This window comes from Chiloscyllium plagiosum, unplaced genomic scaffold, assembly GCF_037043375.1.
Source record: "Chiloscyllium plagiosum isolate Xiang-an unplaced genomic scaffold, Cpla_swu_hap1 HiC_scaffold_7, whole genome shotgun sequence".
NCBI lineage: Eukaryota > Metazoa > Chordata > Chondrichthyes > Orectolobiformes > Hemiscylliidae > Chiloscyllium > Chiloscyllium plagiosum.
The window spans coordinates 78,505,276-78,523,296 of NW_028270145.1; the positions used below are offsets into that span (position 1 = coordinate 78,505,276).

General features: G+C 42.0%; 1 protein-coding gene across 2 annotated transcripts in view; it reads right to left on the reverse strand.

Moving 5' to 3' along the window:
• nckap5l (NCK-associated protein 5-like) overlaps positions 1-18,021 on the reverse strand; it is a 643,060-nt gene that overhangs the window by 520,191 nt on the left and 104,848 nt on the right. For both annotated transcript variants that reach the window (XM_087989196.1, XM_043694058.2), the window contains exon 2: positions 4,138-4,211. In XM_087989196.1, coding sequence (XP_087845322.1) covers positions 4,138-4,205 — 68 coding nt within the window. In that variant the 5' untranslated portion in view covers positions 4,206-4,211. The remainder of the gene's footprint in view (positions 1-4,137; positions 4,212-18,021) is intronic.

Below are 18,021 nucleotides of genomic sequence, written 5' to 3' on the forward strand. Positions count from 1 at the left end.
TGGTTAGGCCACAGCTGGAATACCCTGTGCAGCTCTGGTCACCTCACGAGAGGAAGGATGTGATAGCACTAGAACAGGTACAGAGGACGTTCACCATGATGTTGCCATGAATGGAACAATTGAACTATAAGGAGAACTGAGAAATAAGAAAGGGATGATAACCTTACTGGGATTGTATTACAGACCTCCTAATAGTCAGAGGGAAATTGAGAAACAAACTTGTCAGGACATCTCAGCTATCTGTAAGAATAATAGGGTGGTGATGGTAGGGGATTTTAACTTTCCAAACATAGACTGGGACTACCATAGTGTTAAGGGTTTAGATGGAGAGGAATTTGTTAAGTGTGTACAAGACAATTTTCTGATTCAGTACTAGAGAAGGTGTAAAACTTGACCTACTCTTGGGAAATAAGGCAGGGCAGGTGACTGTGTTGTCAGTGGGGGAGAACTTTGGGGCCAGCGACCATAATTCTATTAGATTTAAAATAATGATGGAAAAGGATAGACCAGATCTAAAAGCTAAAGTTCTAAATTTGAGAAAGGCCAATTTTGACGATATTAGGCAAGAACTTTCAAAAGCTGATTGGGGGCAGATGTTCGCAAGTAAAGGGATGGCTGGAAAATGGGAAGCCTTCAGAAATGAAATAACGTGAATCCAGAGAAAGTATATTCCTGTCAGGATGAAAGGAAAGGCTGGTAGGTATAGGGAATGCTGGAAGACTGAAGAAATTGAGGGTTTGGTTAAGAAAAAGAAGGAAGCATATGTAAGGTATAGATGGGATAGATCAAGTGACTCCTTAGAACAGTATAAAGGAAGTCGGAGTATACTTAAGAAGGAAATCAGGAGGGCAAAAAGGGGACATGAGATAGCATTGCCAAATAGAATTAAGGAGAATCCAAAGAGTTTTTACACATACATTAAGGACAAAAGGGTAACTAAGGACAGAATAGGGCCTCTCAAAGATCAGCAAGGCAGCCTTTTATGGAGTCGCAGAAAATGGGGGAGATACTAAATGAGTATTTTGCATCAGTATTTACTGTGGAAAAGGAAATGGATGATATAGACTGTAGGGAAATAGATGGTGACATCTTGAAAAATGTCCATATTACAGAGGAGAAAGTGCTGGATGTATTGAGACGGGTAAAGGTGGATAAATCCCCAGGATCTGATCAGGTGTACCTGAGAACTCTGTGGGAAGCTAGAAATGTGGTTGCTGGGCCTCATGCTGAGATACTTGTATCACCGATAGTCATAGGTGAGGTGCCAGAAGACTGTAGGTTGGCTAATGTGGTGCCATTGTTTAAAAAGGGTGGTAAGGACAAGCCAGGGAATTATAGACCAGTGAGCCGGACGTCGGTGGTGGGCAAGTTGTTGGAGGGAATCCTGAGGGACAGGATGTACATGTATTTGGAAAAGCAAGGACTGATTAGGGATGTGCATGAGAAATCATGTCTCACAAATTTGATTGAGTTTTCTGACGAAGTGACAAAGAAGATTGATGAGGGCAGAGCAGTAGATGTGATTTGTATGGACTTCAGTAAGTTCGACAAGGTTCCCCATAGGAGACTGGTTAGCAAGTTTAGATCTCACGGAATACAGGGAGAACTAGCCATTTGGATACAGAACTGGCTCAAAGGTAGAAGGGTGGTGGTGGAGGGTTGTTTTTCAGACTGGAGATCTGTGATCAGTGGAGTGCCACAAGGATCGGTGCTGGGTCCTCTACTTTTTGTCATTTACCATAAATGATTTGGATGCGAGCATAAGAGGTACAGTTAGTAAGTTTGCAGATAACACCAAAGTTGGAGGTGTAGTGGACAACGAAGAGGGTTACCTCAGATTACAACAGGATCTGGACCAGTTGGGCCAGTGGGCTGAGAAGTGGCAGATGGAGTGTAAATCAGATAAATGCGAGGTGCTGGATTTTGGGAAAGCAAATCTTAGCAGGACTTATACACTTAATGCTGAACAAAGAGACCTTGGAGTGCAGGTTCATTGCTCTTTGAAAGTGCAGTCACAGGTAGATAGGATAGTGAAGAAGGTGTTTGGTATGCTTTCCTTTATTGGTCAGAGTATTGAGTACAGGAGTTGGGAGGTCATGTTGTGGCTGTACAGGACATTGGTCAGGCCACTGTTGGAACATTGCGTGCAATTCTGGTCTCCTTCCTATCGGAAAGATGTTGTGAAACATGAAAGAGTTCAGAAAAGATTTACAAGGATGTTGCCAGAATTGGAGGATTTGAGTTATAGGGAGAGGCTGAACAGGCTGGGGCTGTTTTCCCTGGAGCATCGGAGGCTGATGAGTGACCTTATAGAGGTTTACAAAATCATGAAGGGCATGGATAGGGAAATAGACAAAGTCTTTTCCCTGGGATCGGGGAGTCCAGAACTAGAGTGCATAGGTTTAGGGTGAGAGATGAAAGATATAAAAGAAACCTATGTGGCAACGTTTTCACACAGAGGGTGGTATGTGTATGGAATGAGCTGCCAGAGAATGTGGTGGAGGCTGGTACATTTGCAACATTTAAGAGGCATTTGGATGGGTATATGAATAGGAAGGGTTTGGAGGGATATGGGCCGGGTGCTGGCAGGTGGGACTAGATTGGGTTGGGATATCTGGTCGGCATTGACGTGTTGGACCGAAGGGTCTGTTTCCATGCTGTACATCTCTATGACTCTATGATAGACTCGATAAGCTAGGATTGGTTTCTTTCAAGCAGAGAAAGACTGGGTGCAGTGGGGGGATCATGATTGAGGTGTATAAGTTTAAGAGGGGAAAGGACAAGGTGAGCAGCGAGGTGCTCTTTCCCTTTGTTGTGGGGTCAATCATGAAGGGGCATAGTTTTAGGGTAAGGGGCAGGAAATTCAGAGAGGATAGGAAGAAAAACCGTTTTACTCAGAGGATGATGGTAATCTGGGATGCACTGCCTGGAAACATTGTGGAGGCTAGAAACTTAACAACCTTTAAAAAATATTTGGATGAGCACTTGAACTGTTATAACATTCAAGGATATGGGACAAGTGCAGGAAATTGGGATTAGCACACCTTTTATTGTAGTTTTTGTTGGTGGAGACTCAATGAGCTGAAGGGCCTTTTCTGTGCTGTATGACTCTGTGGCTCAATATAAATTATTGCTCCCTTAGAAATTTGGTATTCCTACATCTCTCCTGTTGATTGTAAGACAAAAACCTTTGACAGCATGTCTTTTTTTCACAATACTCAATTTCTATACAACCAAGTGACTATCAAAAAAATTGTGCAAGAAAGTGGATCTTGTGCTCACATTTAGTTCAAACTCATCCCTAAGAATACTCAAAGAGCAACCTGAGAATCCAGAGTACTGAATTTCTCTATTCCACAACAAACTTTTTCTTTCAATCACATTCCATTTATCCTTATTTAAGGCATCAAATATGAAGTACTAATAGACCATGATATACTCCAAATTAAGGACTCAATCTCCGCTGCATGTGCATCCTCAAATTCCTTGCATATCCAAATTTTTGTTCCTGCCAATTCCATGTTCAACTGTCAATCTCTGCATCACAGCTGCTCCATGAGAGACTGAGAATCCAAACTGAGGGCGAGTGGTAAAATGCTTCATTCACAACACAGTTTACTTAAATGATGAGATGTTAGGCAAGGCGAAACATCTATAGAGTGCTTCCCAATTCTAAGCTCAGCTTCTCCTGCTAACAAGAGTGTTTTTTAAATTTAATTCCAGATAATTCACCATTTTCTTCTCTACTCTTCTTCTCTTTTGAAACCTTGTGCATGTGCTTAATCACCCATCAGGCAGTCTTTTATGATATTTTTTGGCTTCTGCATTTACATTATCCCAAGCTTCAAATTGTTCAGAATGTTACAGCCTCATATAAAATTAAAACATAAGTCCTATTATAACTCATTTTCACTGACTTCCGGAATTGTGACCAAAATTCTATCACTACCTTGCTTCCCACTTGCTCAGTTCCAAATCTATGTTTCTCTGCATACCATTTATTTCCTTTCTTGCCCTCTGGGCACCTTCATTTTTTTGCTCTTTACACATTATCCTTGTGAAATGCTCAGAGACTTTGTGTGTGTGATCTGTACTATACAAATATCAGTTGTTTTCAAATATCATTCTCTTACTTACTTCTGAACATTCTTTTGTGATTCTTCCAACTGTTTACGCAACTCTTGTACATGTTTATTTGAATCCATGTGATCCTGAAATAAAAATTTAAAGATTTTTTTCTTAAATCATGAAAGTATAATTTTCAATAAATAACTTTAGTTGATGGATTCTCATTCCTCATTATTCATCTCAATAACATCCTCTTTCAAGCAGGAAGAGGGGTGGAGCATCCTAAACTGTGCTTCATGTATTAGATAGCTGGAAACTTGTTTTAATTACAGGCGTAAAATTAATGTCTCCCTGCAAGATAGCTACTTTACACTCATTAACTGGACAATGTTGATTGAGTTCACTTGATGCAATATACAGCAAATTATAGTTCAGGCTTGAGGATTTGGTGAAGTGTAAAGATATTATTTTAATATGAATACAAATGGGCTATGTTCAAAATATATCAACAATTTCATTCTCTACAATACTCCCTCAATAGTTTCCCTGCAATGAAGGCCAATGCAAATTCGAAGAATAGCACCTCGTCTTTCGATTAGACACTAATGGCCTTCTGGATGTAAAGCTGTGTTGAACAAGTTCTCTCCACATCGTATTTCTCTTTCTTTGCAAGTTTCAGTTTTTCTCTTGTTTTTGCTTTTCAGCAGCATGCAAGATGTTTTCTCGGCATCTTCTCTTCCCCCTGTTTCTTTGTTTGCCTCATCGCCACTTCTTTCAGCCTGCAGCTCTGTCATTAAATCTCTTCCGTCTTCCCTTTTGCTCTGCTTTCTATCCTCCCCACTTCCACTTCCTTAAATCCTATTGAATTTCCAGTTCTCATGAAAGATTAAATATTAACTCTGATCCTCTCTTTCTGAATTTGGCCTTTCAACTAGACTCATTAAATCCAACATGTTATGTCGATTAGACCATCACTTGAGTGCCACACAGATCACAACAACGAACATGACCATTTACTTTGAGTTGCTTTGAGTTTATGTGATGATATAACTTCCAGCAAACCACTACAACATTAAAAAACAAGGTAGTGACCTCTGAAAATGAATGGTTAGCTATCTTGCTCAGTGGGATATTAGTAAATGTCAGCATAACCACGCTAACTTCTGTACAAGCATTTGCTAAATATACACAGTCCAGACTGATCGGTATAAAGGTAAAACAGAGTACACAAGAGATTTAAATTCAGAAAAAAATGTTTGAACTGAAAGTAGGGGACACAATCGTAACTGCCCTTGACATCAATGTCCATTATGAGATTTTACTGACGAGCAACTCCAAATTCGCAGCAAAGTGGTTGGCTTTTGCCCGCTCTCTGAAGTGCTATGGGGAGCAAAACAATTCAAAGACAATTAGGGATAGGCAATAAGTACCCAGTCTTGCTGGTGATGCCCATACCCCATAAGTGAATAAAAATAACCAAAGGCAACATTTAGCCAAATGTGCCATCAAAGAGCTGCAGCAAAATGGGAATTCATATGGCAACTTCATTGGTTGAAAGGAGGTGAGTTGTGGTTGTTGGAGGTCAGTCATTTCAGCTCGAAGACATCTCTGCATGAGTTTCCTTAGGATAGTGTTCGCGGCCCATCAACTTCTGTTGCTTCATCTGTAACAGGCTTCCCTCCATCATAAGATTAGTTCGCTGATGATTGCATAATGTTCAACACTCAATTTGCGCTTCCTCAGACACTGAAACAAACACTTTAAAACCTGGTTTTAAAGGTAATATCCAGGTTTTAGCTGACAAGTGGCAAGTAGCACTTGTGCAATATAATTTACAGACAATGACCATGTCCGGGAAGAGAAAATCAAATCATCATTCCTTGACATTCAATGGCATTGCTTTTGCTGAACCGCCCCCACTCTGCCAATATCCTGAAGGCTGGGGGGTTACCATTGAGCAAAAGCTGAACTGGACTAGCCATAGAAACAAAATATCTAATAGTCCAGGTCAAAGGCTAGGAATATTGCAGTGAGTAAGTCACTTCCTGACTCTCCACCATCTACAAGGCACAAGTCAGGAGTTTGATGGAATACTCCCCACTTTTCTGGATGATTGCAGCCCCATCAATACTCATGAAGCTTGGCATCATCCAGAAAAAAAAAGCAGCCTATTTATGTGCCACCACATTCATAAACATTCACTCCTTCCATCATCCATGCACAGTCACAGCAAAATGTACCAACTATAAGATGCACTGCAGGAATTTGGCAAGGATCTCTAGACAGCACCTTTTAAACTCACAACTACCATCAAATAAAGGGACAAGGGCACCACCACTGCAAGTTCTCATCAAGCTAACTCATCATCCTGACTTTAAAATATATCATTGTTCCTTCAGTAATCCTGGAATTCCCATCCTAATGGCAATTAGGTCAACCTACAGCACATAGATTACAGCAATTCACTACCTTCCCAAGGGCAACTAGGGATTGACAATAAATGCCCAAATAACTAGACCTACATCCCGTGAACGAATAAAAGAATAAAGAAATTAATTCTATCACAAAGCAATTCATGGCTGAATTTTAAGACCTATTCTGTACAGCACTCAAAGCATCAGGGATCATTTGTATGGATCCTGGAAAAACAGATACCTGGTTACTTGTAAAAAATCAGTTTGATTGTAATAAAAGCAATATTAACAACACATATTAGCCTCTCAGTCTGGAGGACAAGAAGACGCAATACACAGGCATATGATCCAGCAAAGAAAGAATCCTGCTTAAAATCCACTTAACAGGCTAAAACGTGGGATGACTTTTTACCAACCAATGTGAAGAACCAAATCAGATCCTCAGTATAGCAGTTTGGCTGTACCTGTAGTGATGCAAAGCCAATAACATACTGACAGCAATAAATCATTGAATTTCATCATTAGACACTTCCACTCCTATTTCTTAACATGGCACTAAAGTGAATTAGTAGGCCTGCAATGTTTCAAACCTCTATTAAAAGATCCAAGTTTAGCAGTAAATCGTTGGACTATTTAGAAATGCTATCTCTGCTGAAAACACTTTCTTCATTTGCATGTGTGTCTGACATATCTGAGTGGGTGGTATTGGTTGTTGTGAAATAAACATCTATTCTCTCTTTTACTTTAAACTTTTAAGAAAACGTCTTTCATCAGTGTTTTAGAGTCACAAAACTCAATTGAGTCAAAACACTTCTTTAAAACAGGAGAAATCATCTGAAAATTTCTCCCCATGACCCATAGCATAATAAACAGTTATAAGATCATTGATTCATTCATCACTGTCACAGCATCAAAGGGAGTGCTGCAGAAGAATACATTGTTCATCCTTGTCCATATTGCAGAACACTCTCTGTCCAAGCCAAGGCTGCAATTCCTTTTCAGGGATGTCTCCTATTCATTTTTCCTCATCAAACTCATTTTCATTCCGTCCTCATACCAGCACTTCACTTGTTTTCATTCATTCTTGGGATGTGCGTGTCTCTGGTAAAATGAATGCTTATTACTTGGCTTCCCAAACTGTGAGTTGTGATCCAATTAGTCACAAGATGTGATTTTAGGGTCATGAGGTCAGAAGCAGCAATAGCTGCCACCGAGCACAATCTGATTTCTGACAACTACAAAGCCCCTTTAAATGTTTGTGGATTGTTATTGTGAGTATTGGCTAATGAACTGATTGCTGAGGCCCAATTGTGCCAAAGCAAATCTATGAATAGGTGAGTGTGCTTATTTTTAACTGTAGAATTTCTACCTTGCTATCAAATTCTTCCTGCCTGATCCCTCCTCATGCTCCTCAACATCTTTACTATGCCCCAATTTATAACCTGAGATAATATAAAATCTCAGCATCAAAATTGGGTCACACTGGGACATGTTTGGGAAACAGTAGCTTATTGCTCGTTGCATGTTGTGTTGCAAATGTGGTGTGAGTCCAAATGAGTAGTGATTAGAGAAGGTAGTTAATGGGTGCCCAATTTGGAGTCACAAACAGGCCAAATCAGGTAAGAATTCGACATTTGATTCCAATAATGATATTACTAAAATAACTCAGCTTTCACAAAAGTCAAGAGCTTCGTAGTCACTTTAATTGATATCCATTTCTCATTTCTAGAACATGTTTAAATGAATTTAATTCTTGAAACTATGCTCAGATTTAAATTGTCTCCCAAACTTTACTAGTTCGAAGTCTTTGCTGACTTTGTACCAGTTTTCAGTAGCAAAATGGCCATCTTGGCACTCAAAATGGTGAACAAGCGACATGTGCTCATTATGCACCAAAAATGGGGCCGCCAGTCAAACTCGCAGGGGGACACAAAGATCCAAGAAACTAGACTGAAGGAGGATTGGACCATTTACAAATGTAAAGAGGAGCTGAGTAACAATTTGACTTTCTCTTCTCAAAATATGACTACACTGAATATGTTTCCATCCAGGGAAATGTGGTCTATGTGTATTATGATTTATGGTCCTTAAGGGGTTTGTGGTATTAAGCTTTAGAAACTTTATCAAAAATGGTCTGGGAGGAACAGGAGCCTATTGAAGTTCATTGCATGTCTGAAGACTGTTTCAGGCCACCACTTGATGCCATCCCAACTATTTCTCCGACTCCATTGACTTCCCCTGTCAAGATCATTTTCTTCTACCTGATCACTTCAAGCCTCCTGATTGTTCCCTTTCTCGACACCTACTCAAAGTTTTCTACCATCCTCCCTTCCCCAACCCTCTTGCTCAGGAATAACTCTGGTAAGGTTACAGGTCAAAATTGAAACCCTGTTCTCCACTAAGCTTCCTGAGGTTACCCAGAAGTTGGCCCATGCACATACACTCAAAAATTCAAGATCACATAAACTCAAGTTTAATCTTCTCATAAGAAGCTCCTAAAATATTTCTGGTAAGACGGCAGTGGAGTAGGATTTCTGAGTGCTGGGCTTGTCTGCGCCATGCAATTCTCTTTTCATTTCTTTTCTCTTTTTGTTCCCTCTTCTTTCACTTTTTTTCTCTTCTATTTTGTTTTACTCACTTCTAGATGAAGAGCTCAGTGATGGTGATGGTATCGGCAGCGGTAAGTGGGCTCATCAGTGCACTCATGGTGGTGACGATGGAGGCCAGTTTGGGTTCCTGTCGGCTTCTGCATCGTTGAGGCAGTCCTAGCACCAACTCTTACCTCCTGTGGTGGAGGTGAGTTTGGTTCCTGGTGACATCTGCATCCAGTGTAGATTCATGGAGGCAGTGACAGAGGTGAGTTTTGGCCCAGTGTGAGACCCAGTGGCATCAGCAATGGCTGCATTGGTGAGGTGGGACCAAAGCAGAGTCATGGAGTGGCAGAGTCGAGTTTGGGCCAGAGCGGTATCCAGCAGCATTAATCGTGTCTGCATTACCAAGGTCCAGTGAGGACCTATAGTGGCAAGGACATCAATGGAAGCAAGATGGCGCTGAACAGTGGCAACTTTCATTCCAGCGGTGGCAGCGTAGAGAAGGGGCCTCATGCCTGGCCACCAGGCCCATGGCCCATGATGGAACACTTAGCAAGAAGGAGTGTAAAGTTGGATAATTTCTTTATTCCTTCATTTTTCCTCATTCATATTTTATAGTTTGGTTTATTTTCTGCGTTTCAAGATGGATCTGGAGAGTGACAATGCTACATAATACTTTCTACTGTATTTTGCAACAAATGCATGATAATAAATAAATAAAACTTATAAAAATAGCACTTGGGTCTTTAGCTTTGATCTTACTCAACAAGAATCAGTTAAACATTTTATTACAAACACAATTGTTCCTAAGATGAAGGGCCTTAACATTTAAGATTTTCAAATGAAGATCAGTGGCCTTTATTTAAAAAGAGACCCTTCATATGCACAATTCTTTGAACACGGACAAATAACTAACTGGAAAAAAATTAAATGAATTCACATTATGAACTGTATTTTTCGTATTCATATTGTCATGCTGTAATCACCTCTGGGCATCAACAATACAGATGCCTTAAGTTAGTGAAGTAAAATTGTAATAATAATACAGATTCACATCACAGCAGCATTGCATCAATAAAATAAAACAACAGCTTCTGTCAGCTCTTGTGGCTATGTTAATTATCCGTTTTGTATTTAATAAAAAGGACAAAAAGGGAAAGAACAAACCAGCAAAAAAAAACACTATGGGTACGTACTGGTTAAAAAGAAATAAGGAGCAAGAATCATCAAACTATGATGCATCTATTATGAAAGAAAACTAATTAGCGTAACTTTATTTACAATGTTTTATAAAATGGAACAGACATAAATTATCATGGGTAAAAGAAAATATTTAAAATTTGAATTTTTTTTTTGACATTTAGAATATTCTCAAGAGCTTTAAAGCCTTCATTAAAAATAAAATGTCAACACTAACCAGCATAGGTAACACTGTGACCTGCCTAGGTATTTCCTAATGCTGATAAAGTGGCCTGAGTTTTCTCTTTTTCAAATAAAAATACACTTGAATTCTATAGCTTTCCAGGAGTGTTTCAATCCCTGGGTAATGGCCGTTGTTTTGCACAGTGCTTACTCTGAAGTCTGTAGGTCTTTTGTGAAATGAGCACTTGAGTGCTCCAGACCTTCGATCTCCCGCTGACAAAACGTCACCCACTCTTAAATGTCAAAATAATTTTATCACAGAAGTAATATGATCATACACCTGAATAATTTCTATAAATAAAAAAGAGGCAAAGAAGCATTCAATGCCTCGCATTTGTTTCGTTATTTAAAAGTTATTTGGTCCAATCTCCTGCACCATCCCATGCAATGCAGCACTAGCGAACACATGAGGGAGCAACGTCTAGAAAGATTTGTTGGTAAGATCAGATGAAGTAACTAGAGCCGAAGACACTTGTGTAGAGCACTATCACTGGAATGGTAGTCTGAAAAGCCTACTCAGCAGTAAGTTCTGTGTAAATCTACTTAGACGAGTTGCATGCTCCCATGTCTTTTGCTGGTACTGCTCCAAACTGTTTCTTAAGAACCATGAGAAATTATGATTCACCTAATTAGTAATTTTTATTCAATCGTACAAGAAATCTTGCTCCCTGCTTGCACTATTCCATTCAGAAACTCACCATACTGAAGAACTATATTACGGTTCAGTGCACCAATATATTAATGCATTCCATAGGAACTCTACAAGATTAGAGCTTTCAATAGAAAAGAGCGAAAAGAAGACTTTTATGAAAACATGTTTTAAGGGCAAAGTTCAATTCCAGAAACATATAAACGAATCGCGAAGGCTTTTGTGGGATTAACTTTAAGTGAGGAATTGGCAATGGGAAAGCAAATGGGATTTAAAGTAAACAAATCTCAGGACCCGATGGCTTCTAACAGAGAGAATTAAAATAGATAAAGGGGAACAAATTGCAGATGCATCAATTTTTCAAAGCTCTTTAAATTCAGGAGATTACATCAGCAGTATTCCATGGGATGAAGGACCCCGCCGAGCTGTATCTCATCAAACTTACTTCATATCTCATAAATACTTACTCAAACCTTATGGCATCCCTCTCATCTACCCCCATCTTACCACATGGTGTTCCTGAGACATCTTGCCACTTGCGATAACCTGGAATTGATCAGCATCCCTGGCACTCTTGCCATCCTTAAAAGGCTGTTGTGCACCTGGACAAGTATCGTCAGTCAGGAGCCCTGCATAGTTTCTGATATTTGCGCCAGGTATGGCAAAAAAGGGATATTCGGCAGCCACTTTAGGGACAGAGGCCTGGACAATATGTGATGGATGCTCAAGAGGTCCTTTTCCCCAAAGACAAGCAGAGAAGACCATGACTCTAGAGCATGCCAATCTGGTCCAAGATTTTCACCTGGGTTAAAGCACACTCCTCCATCTGAGGAATGTATCACAGTATATAAAGATGGTAAATTACCTTCTCTAATCCATCAGCTTATGTACCGCCATCTTCTCTCTGATACCTGACATACACTCTATCTCTGCTACTGTACCCATCCCCCAGCCAGGGTCATATTCTACCAGTCTCACTATTACCTCAACATCTTTGCTCGCTCTCATGCACCTCAAAACCAACATCATTACGTATGCCTTCTGTGTACCTACTCACTCACTCAGGACATTACCCCCAAAATAACAACAGTGCCACCCATTTTCATCCTCCTTAATTTTGCTTCTGTCCCATTTCAGGAGGAAAACAGCCCACTTAGTGAATCAAGATGAGCAGTGTCAAGATTAGAGTGGTGCTGAAAAAGCACAGCAGGTCAGGCAGCATCCGAGGAGCAGGAAAAATCGAGGTTTCGGGCAAAAGTCTTTCATTTCTGTTGAAGAGTTTTTGCCCGAAATGTTGATTTTTCCTGCTCCTCGGATGCTGCCTGACCTGCTGCACTTTTCCAACACCACTCTAATCTTGATTCTAATCTCCAGCATCTGCAGTACCCACTCTGCCAAGATGAGAAGTGGGCTGTCCAATATTTGGCCCCTTATCTTTTATGTGGAGAGCATCCTGACTCTGACTGCCCAAAGCAGCTGACTGACTGGTATCAGAGCATGCCCTTGACATACTAGCTGGGACCCATGAGTGAAGGCTGTTTCCCCCAACTGACTCAGGACTACTGATAAACTACAACAAGCTTCATGACTTCTTACCTGTGCCAAATGGCATGATAATGCAGAAATACTATGAGCCTAGTAATTCCTGGCTGAGCGGACAAACCACAAAAAGACAAGCAGGGATGCTGCGAGTATCCTAGGCTCAAAATGAAAGACAGCTCGCAAATAGACTGGTGACGTAGCCAGATCCAGTCCATGAGCTGGTTGCAAGTCCCTGAACATAAAATGGCTTTGCTGCTGCATTACAAAGACACTCACTGATGCAACACAAGGTACAGCATTGAAATGCAGAAGTGTGTTGGAGGTGTACCATGAGAGTTGTTAGAGGCTGTCAGATGTTGACACCTATGTTCGTGAAGATCAGATTGCCCATACAGCATACAATGTGCTTCTCTCAGTCTTCTATGATCAAGCCAGTTTTGAATCCATCAAGCGAGCTCACCCTGGATTCCATGAGACTCTACCTTTTGTACCAGCCTGCCATATCAAATGCCTTGCTAAAGTCCATGTAGACAACATCACTGCCCTTCCCTCATGAATCATTCTTGTCACCTCCTCAAAACACTCAATCAAATTAATAAGATGACTTTCCCCCATAAACCCATGCTGCCTATCACTAACAAATCCATTTACTTCCAAATATGAATAAATCCTGTCTCTCAGTGTCTTCTCGAAAGCTTTTCCACCACTGACATCAGGCTCATTGGCTTGTATTACCTAGATTATTGCTGTTTGCCTTCTTTAAGAAATGAACAGCACTGGCCATTTTCCAGTCCTCTTGAACCTCACTTGAGGCCAAAGAGGATATCTGTTAAGGTTTCAGCTACTTCCACCTCCTTGTCTCCAACAATATCCTGGGATTGATCCCATCTGGCTCTGGAGACTTGTCTACCTTCATTTATTTTTCATTAGATTCCCTACAGTATAGAAATAGGCCCCTCGGCCCAACAAGTCCACACCGACCCTCCGAAGAGCAACCCTCCCAGACCCTATACTTACCCCTGAATAATGCACTTAACACTATGGACAATTTAGAATGGCCAATTCACCTGACCTGCACATCTTTGGATTGTGGGAGGAAATGAGAGCATCCAGCAGAAACCCAGACACAGGGAGAATGTGCAAACTCCACACAGACAGTTGCCCAAGACAGGAATTGAATCTGGGTCCCTGGTGCTGTGAGGGAGCAGTGCTAGTCACTGAACCACCGTGCCACCCATGTCAAGACATCCAACACTTCCTCCTTCATTATGTTGACTTGCCCAACAGTATTCATACACCTTTACGTAACCTCAACATCCCTCATGTCCCTTTCTTTGGTAAAAACTGATGTAAAGTACTCATTAAGAATCTCACCCATTTCATGTGGTTCCACACATAACCTCACTCATTTATCCTTCAGTGGGCCTACTCTTTCCTCAGCTACCCTCTTGCTCCTAATATATAACCAAAATGTCTTGGGATTCTCCTTAATCCTGCTGGCGAAGGACATTTCATAGCCTCTATTAACCCTCCTAATTCCCCATTTCAGTTCCTTCCTATTTTCTCTGTATTCTTCAAAGACTTCATCTGTTATTAATTGCCTAGAGCAGAGATATGCTTCCTTTTTTTTGATGAGCTGATCATTTCCCTGTCATCCAAGGTTCGTGAATCCGGCCATTCCTATCCGTCATCTTCACAGGAACATGCCTGTGAAAATCAACTGGTCTTGAAAAGATTCCCATATGTCAAATGTGAATTTACCCTCAAACAGCCACTCCCAATCCACATTATATAATTCTTACTTAATTCAGTTAAAGTTGACCTTCCCCCAATTTAACACTTTCATCTGAGGTTCACACTTGTCCTTATCCATTAGTATCCAAGTATTTATGGAGTTATGGTCACCATTCCCAAAATACTTGGATCACTTGGCTGGGCTCATTTCCCAATACCAGGTCTAGTATGCCCCCCTACCTTGTTGGACTATCCACATACTGTTTCATAAAACCCTCCTGCTCACACTTAACAAAATGCACCCATTCAAACCCCGTCACTAAGGTAGTCCCAGTTAACATAAAGGAAGTTAAAATCACCTACCACAACAGCTTTGTTATTTTCGCATCATTCCAGAATCTGACTACATATTTCTTCCTTTATCTCCTGCTGGTAGCTGGTAGGTCTGTTGTACAATTCCTGCATTGTGATTGCACCCTTCCTATTTCTGAGAACCACCCATAATGTCTTGCTGCAAGAGCTCTCCAGGGTGTCCTCCCTCAACTCAGCTGCAATAGGCTCCCTAACCAGTAACAGGAGAATCGACAGTTCGGGCATAAGCCCTTCTTCAGGAATGAGGAAAGTTTGTCCAGCAGGCTTAGATAAAAGGTAGGGAGGAGGGACTTAGGGGAAGGGCGTTGGAAAAGTGATAGGTGGAAAGAGGTCAAGGTGAGGGTGATAGGTCAGACTGGGGTGGGGGCGGAGAGGTCGGGAAGAAGATTGCAGGTTAGGAAGGCGGTGCTGAATTTGATGGATTAGACTGAGACAAGGTGGGGGGAGGGGAAATGAGGAAACTGGTGAAATCCGAGTTCATCCCTTGTGGTTGGAGGGTTCCTAGGCGGAAGATGAGGCGCTCTTCCTCCAACTGTCGTTTTGTTGTGGTCTGGCGATGGAGGAGTCCAAAGACCTGCATATCCTTGGTGGAGTGGGAGGGGGAATTGAAATGTTGAGCCACAGGGTGGTTGGGTTGGTTGGTCCGGGTGTCCCAGAGGTGTTCTCTGAAACGCTCCGCAAGTAGCTGGCCTGTCTCCCCAATATAGAGGAGGCCACATCGGGTGCAGAGGATGCAATAGATGATGTGTAGGGGAGGGAAATATATCCTTGGTGGTGGGGTCCGTTTGGAGGTGGCCCTCCCCTCCCCTATCAGCATTCCGTAAAGACCACTCCCTCCGTGACTCCCTCGTCAGGTCCACACCCCCCACCAACCCAACCTCCACTCCCGGCACCTTCCCCTGCAACCGCAGGAGGTGCAAGACTTGCGCCCACACCTCCCCCCTCACCTCCCTCCAAGGCCCCAAAGGAAACTTCCATATCCACCACAGATTCACCTGCACCTCCACACATATCATCTATTGCATCCTCTGCACCCGATGTGGCCTCCTCTATATTGGGGAGACAGGCCGGCTACTTGCGGAGCGTTTCAGAGAACACCTCTGGGACACCCGGACCAACCAACCCAACCACCCTGTGGCTCAACATTTCAATTCCCCCTCCCACTCCACCAAGGATATGCAGGTCTTTGTACTCCACCATCGCCAGACCACAACAAAACGACCGTTGGAGGAAGAGCGCCTCATCTTCCGCCTAGGAACCCTCCAACCACAAGGGATGAACTCGGATTTCACCAGTTTCCTCATTTCCCCTCCTCCCACCTTGTCTCAGTCTAATCCATCAAATTCAGCACCGCCTTCCTAACCTGCAATCTTCTTCCCGACCTCTCCGCCCCCACCCCAGTCTGACCCATCACCCTCACCTTGACCTCTTTCCACCTATCACATTTCCGACACCCCTCCCCTAAGTCCCTCCTCCCTACCTTTTATCTTAGCCTGCTGGACAAACTTTCCTCATTCCTGAAGAAGGGCTTATGCCCGAAACGTCGATTCTCCTGTTCCCTGGATGCTGCCTGACCTGCTGCGCTTTTCCAGCAACACATTTTCAGCTCTGATCTCCAGCATCTGCAGACCTCACTTTCTCCCTAACCAGTAATACAACTTCCCCACCTCTTTTGCTTCCTCCTCTGTTTTGTCTAAAACATTGATATCCTGGAATGTTATGTTGCCAATCCTGTCCCTTTTTCAACCACGTCTTTGTGACAGCAATATCATAATTGCGTGCATTAATCCAGGCTCTAAGTTCATCCATCTAACCTGTTAAACTTCTTGCATTGAAGTAAATTCAGTCCAAATCGCCAATTCCACTGAGCTCAGCAATGTCTCCCTAACTGCCCTTCCTCTTAGTTATGTTTGCCTTAGTCTCAAACTCTTCCCCAGTCTCTACACTTATTGACTTGCTGCTCTGTTTTTCACCCCACTGCCACACAAAAAAATCATCACTGCCCAGTAAGAAACACCACACTGTTCACCAAATGCATAGAAAATGAAATAATTTGTTTCTGATATCGACAAAGGTCTCATCGGAATCCTCATGCACTTCTGCCACAAATATGACCGTAGCTTGTGGCACACAGGCCTCTAAACGATTTTGCCCACAGATTTTGGGTAGAAAAAGGAGCAGGTGCCTCTTCTGTTTAGATTTGCCAGAGGTCAATCTTGACCACTGATAGTTAGACAGGTCTTAGACACAGTATAGACAAAGATGGGTTGGTGGCAGGAAACCACCTCAAAGAAACAGGTGGCTTAGTGGTTAGCACTGCTGCCTCACAGCGCCAGGAACCTGGATTCAATTCCAGCCTTGGGTGACTGTCTGTGTGGAGTTTGCACATTCTCCCTGTATCTGCATGGGTTTCCTCCCACAGTCCAAAGATATGCAGGTTAGGGGAATTGGTAATGCAAAAATTGCCCATAGTGTTAAGGGATGTGTAGGTTAGGTGCATAGTCAGGGGAAATGTAGAATAATAATGTAGATGAATGGGTGTGGGTGGGTTACTGTTCATAGGGACTTGTTGTGCCAAATGGTCTGTTTCCGCACTACTGATTCTATAAAAACCTTTACCCTCTGCTGAGTTGCCAGCACGATGTACCAGAAGTAGGGCAAATGCAATGTTAGAATACATTTCAAGAGGTCTAGAATAAAAAAAAACAGGGATTACTGCTGAGGCTGTATAAAGTTCTGGTCAGACTACATTTGGAATATTGTGAGCAGTTTTGTGCTCATGGATGTTCTGGCCTCGGAGGGTGTCCAGAAGAGGCCTACATGAATCCTGGAGATGAAGGGTTTGGAATTTGAGAAGTGGTTAGGACTCTGGGTCTACACTCAATGAAGTTTAGAAGAATGAGGAGGGATCTCATTGAAACTTACAGAATACTCAGAGACCTGGATACAGTGGATGTGGAGAACATGGTTTCATTACAAAGACAGACTGGAACTGAGGGCACAGACTCAGAGCGAAGGGATATCTTTTTTTTGAGATGAAGAGGAATATCTTCAGCCAGAATGTGGTGAATTTCTCAAACTCATTGCCACAGAAGACTACGGAGGCCAAGAGTATTTAAGATAGAGATAGTTGAGTTCTTGATTAGTAGAGGGATCAAGGGTTACAGTGAGAAGACAGGACAACAAGGTTGAGAAACATATCAGTCATGAATGAATGGTGGAGGAAATT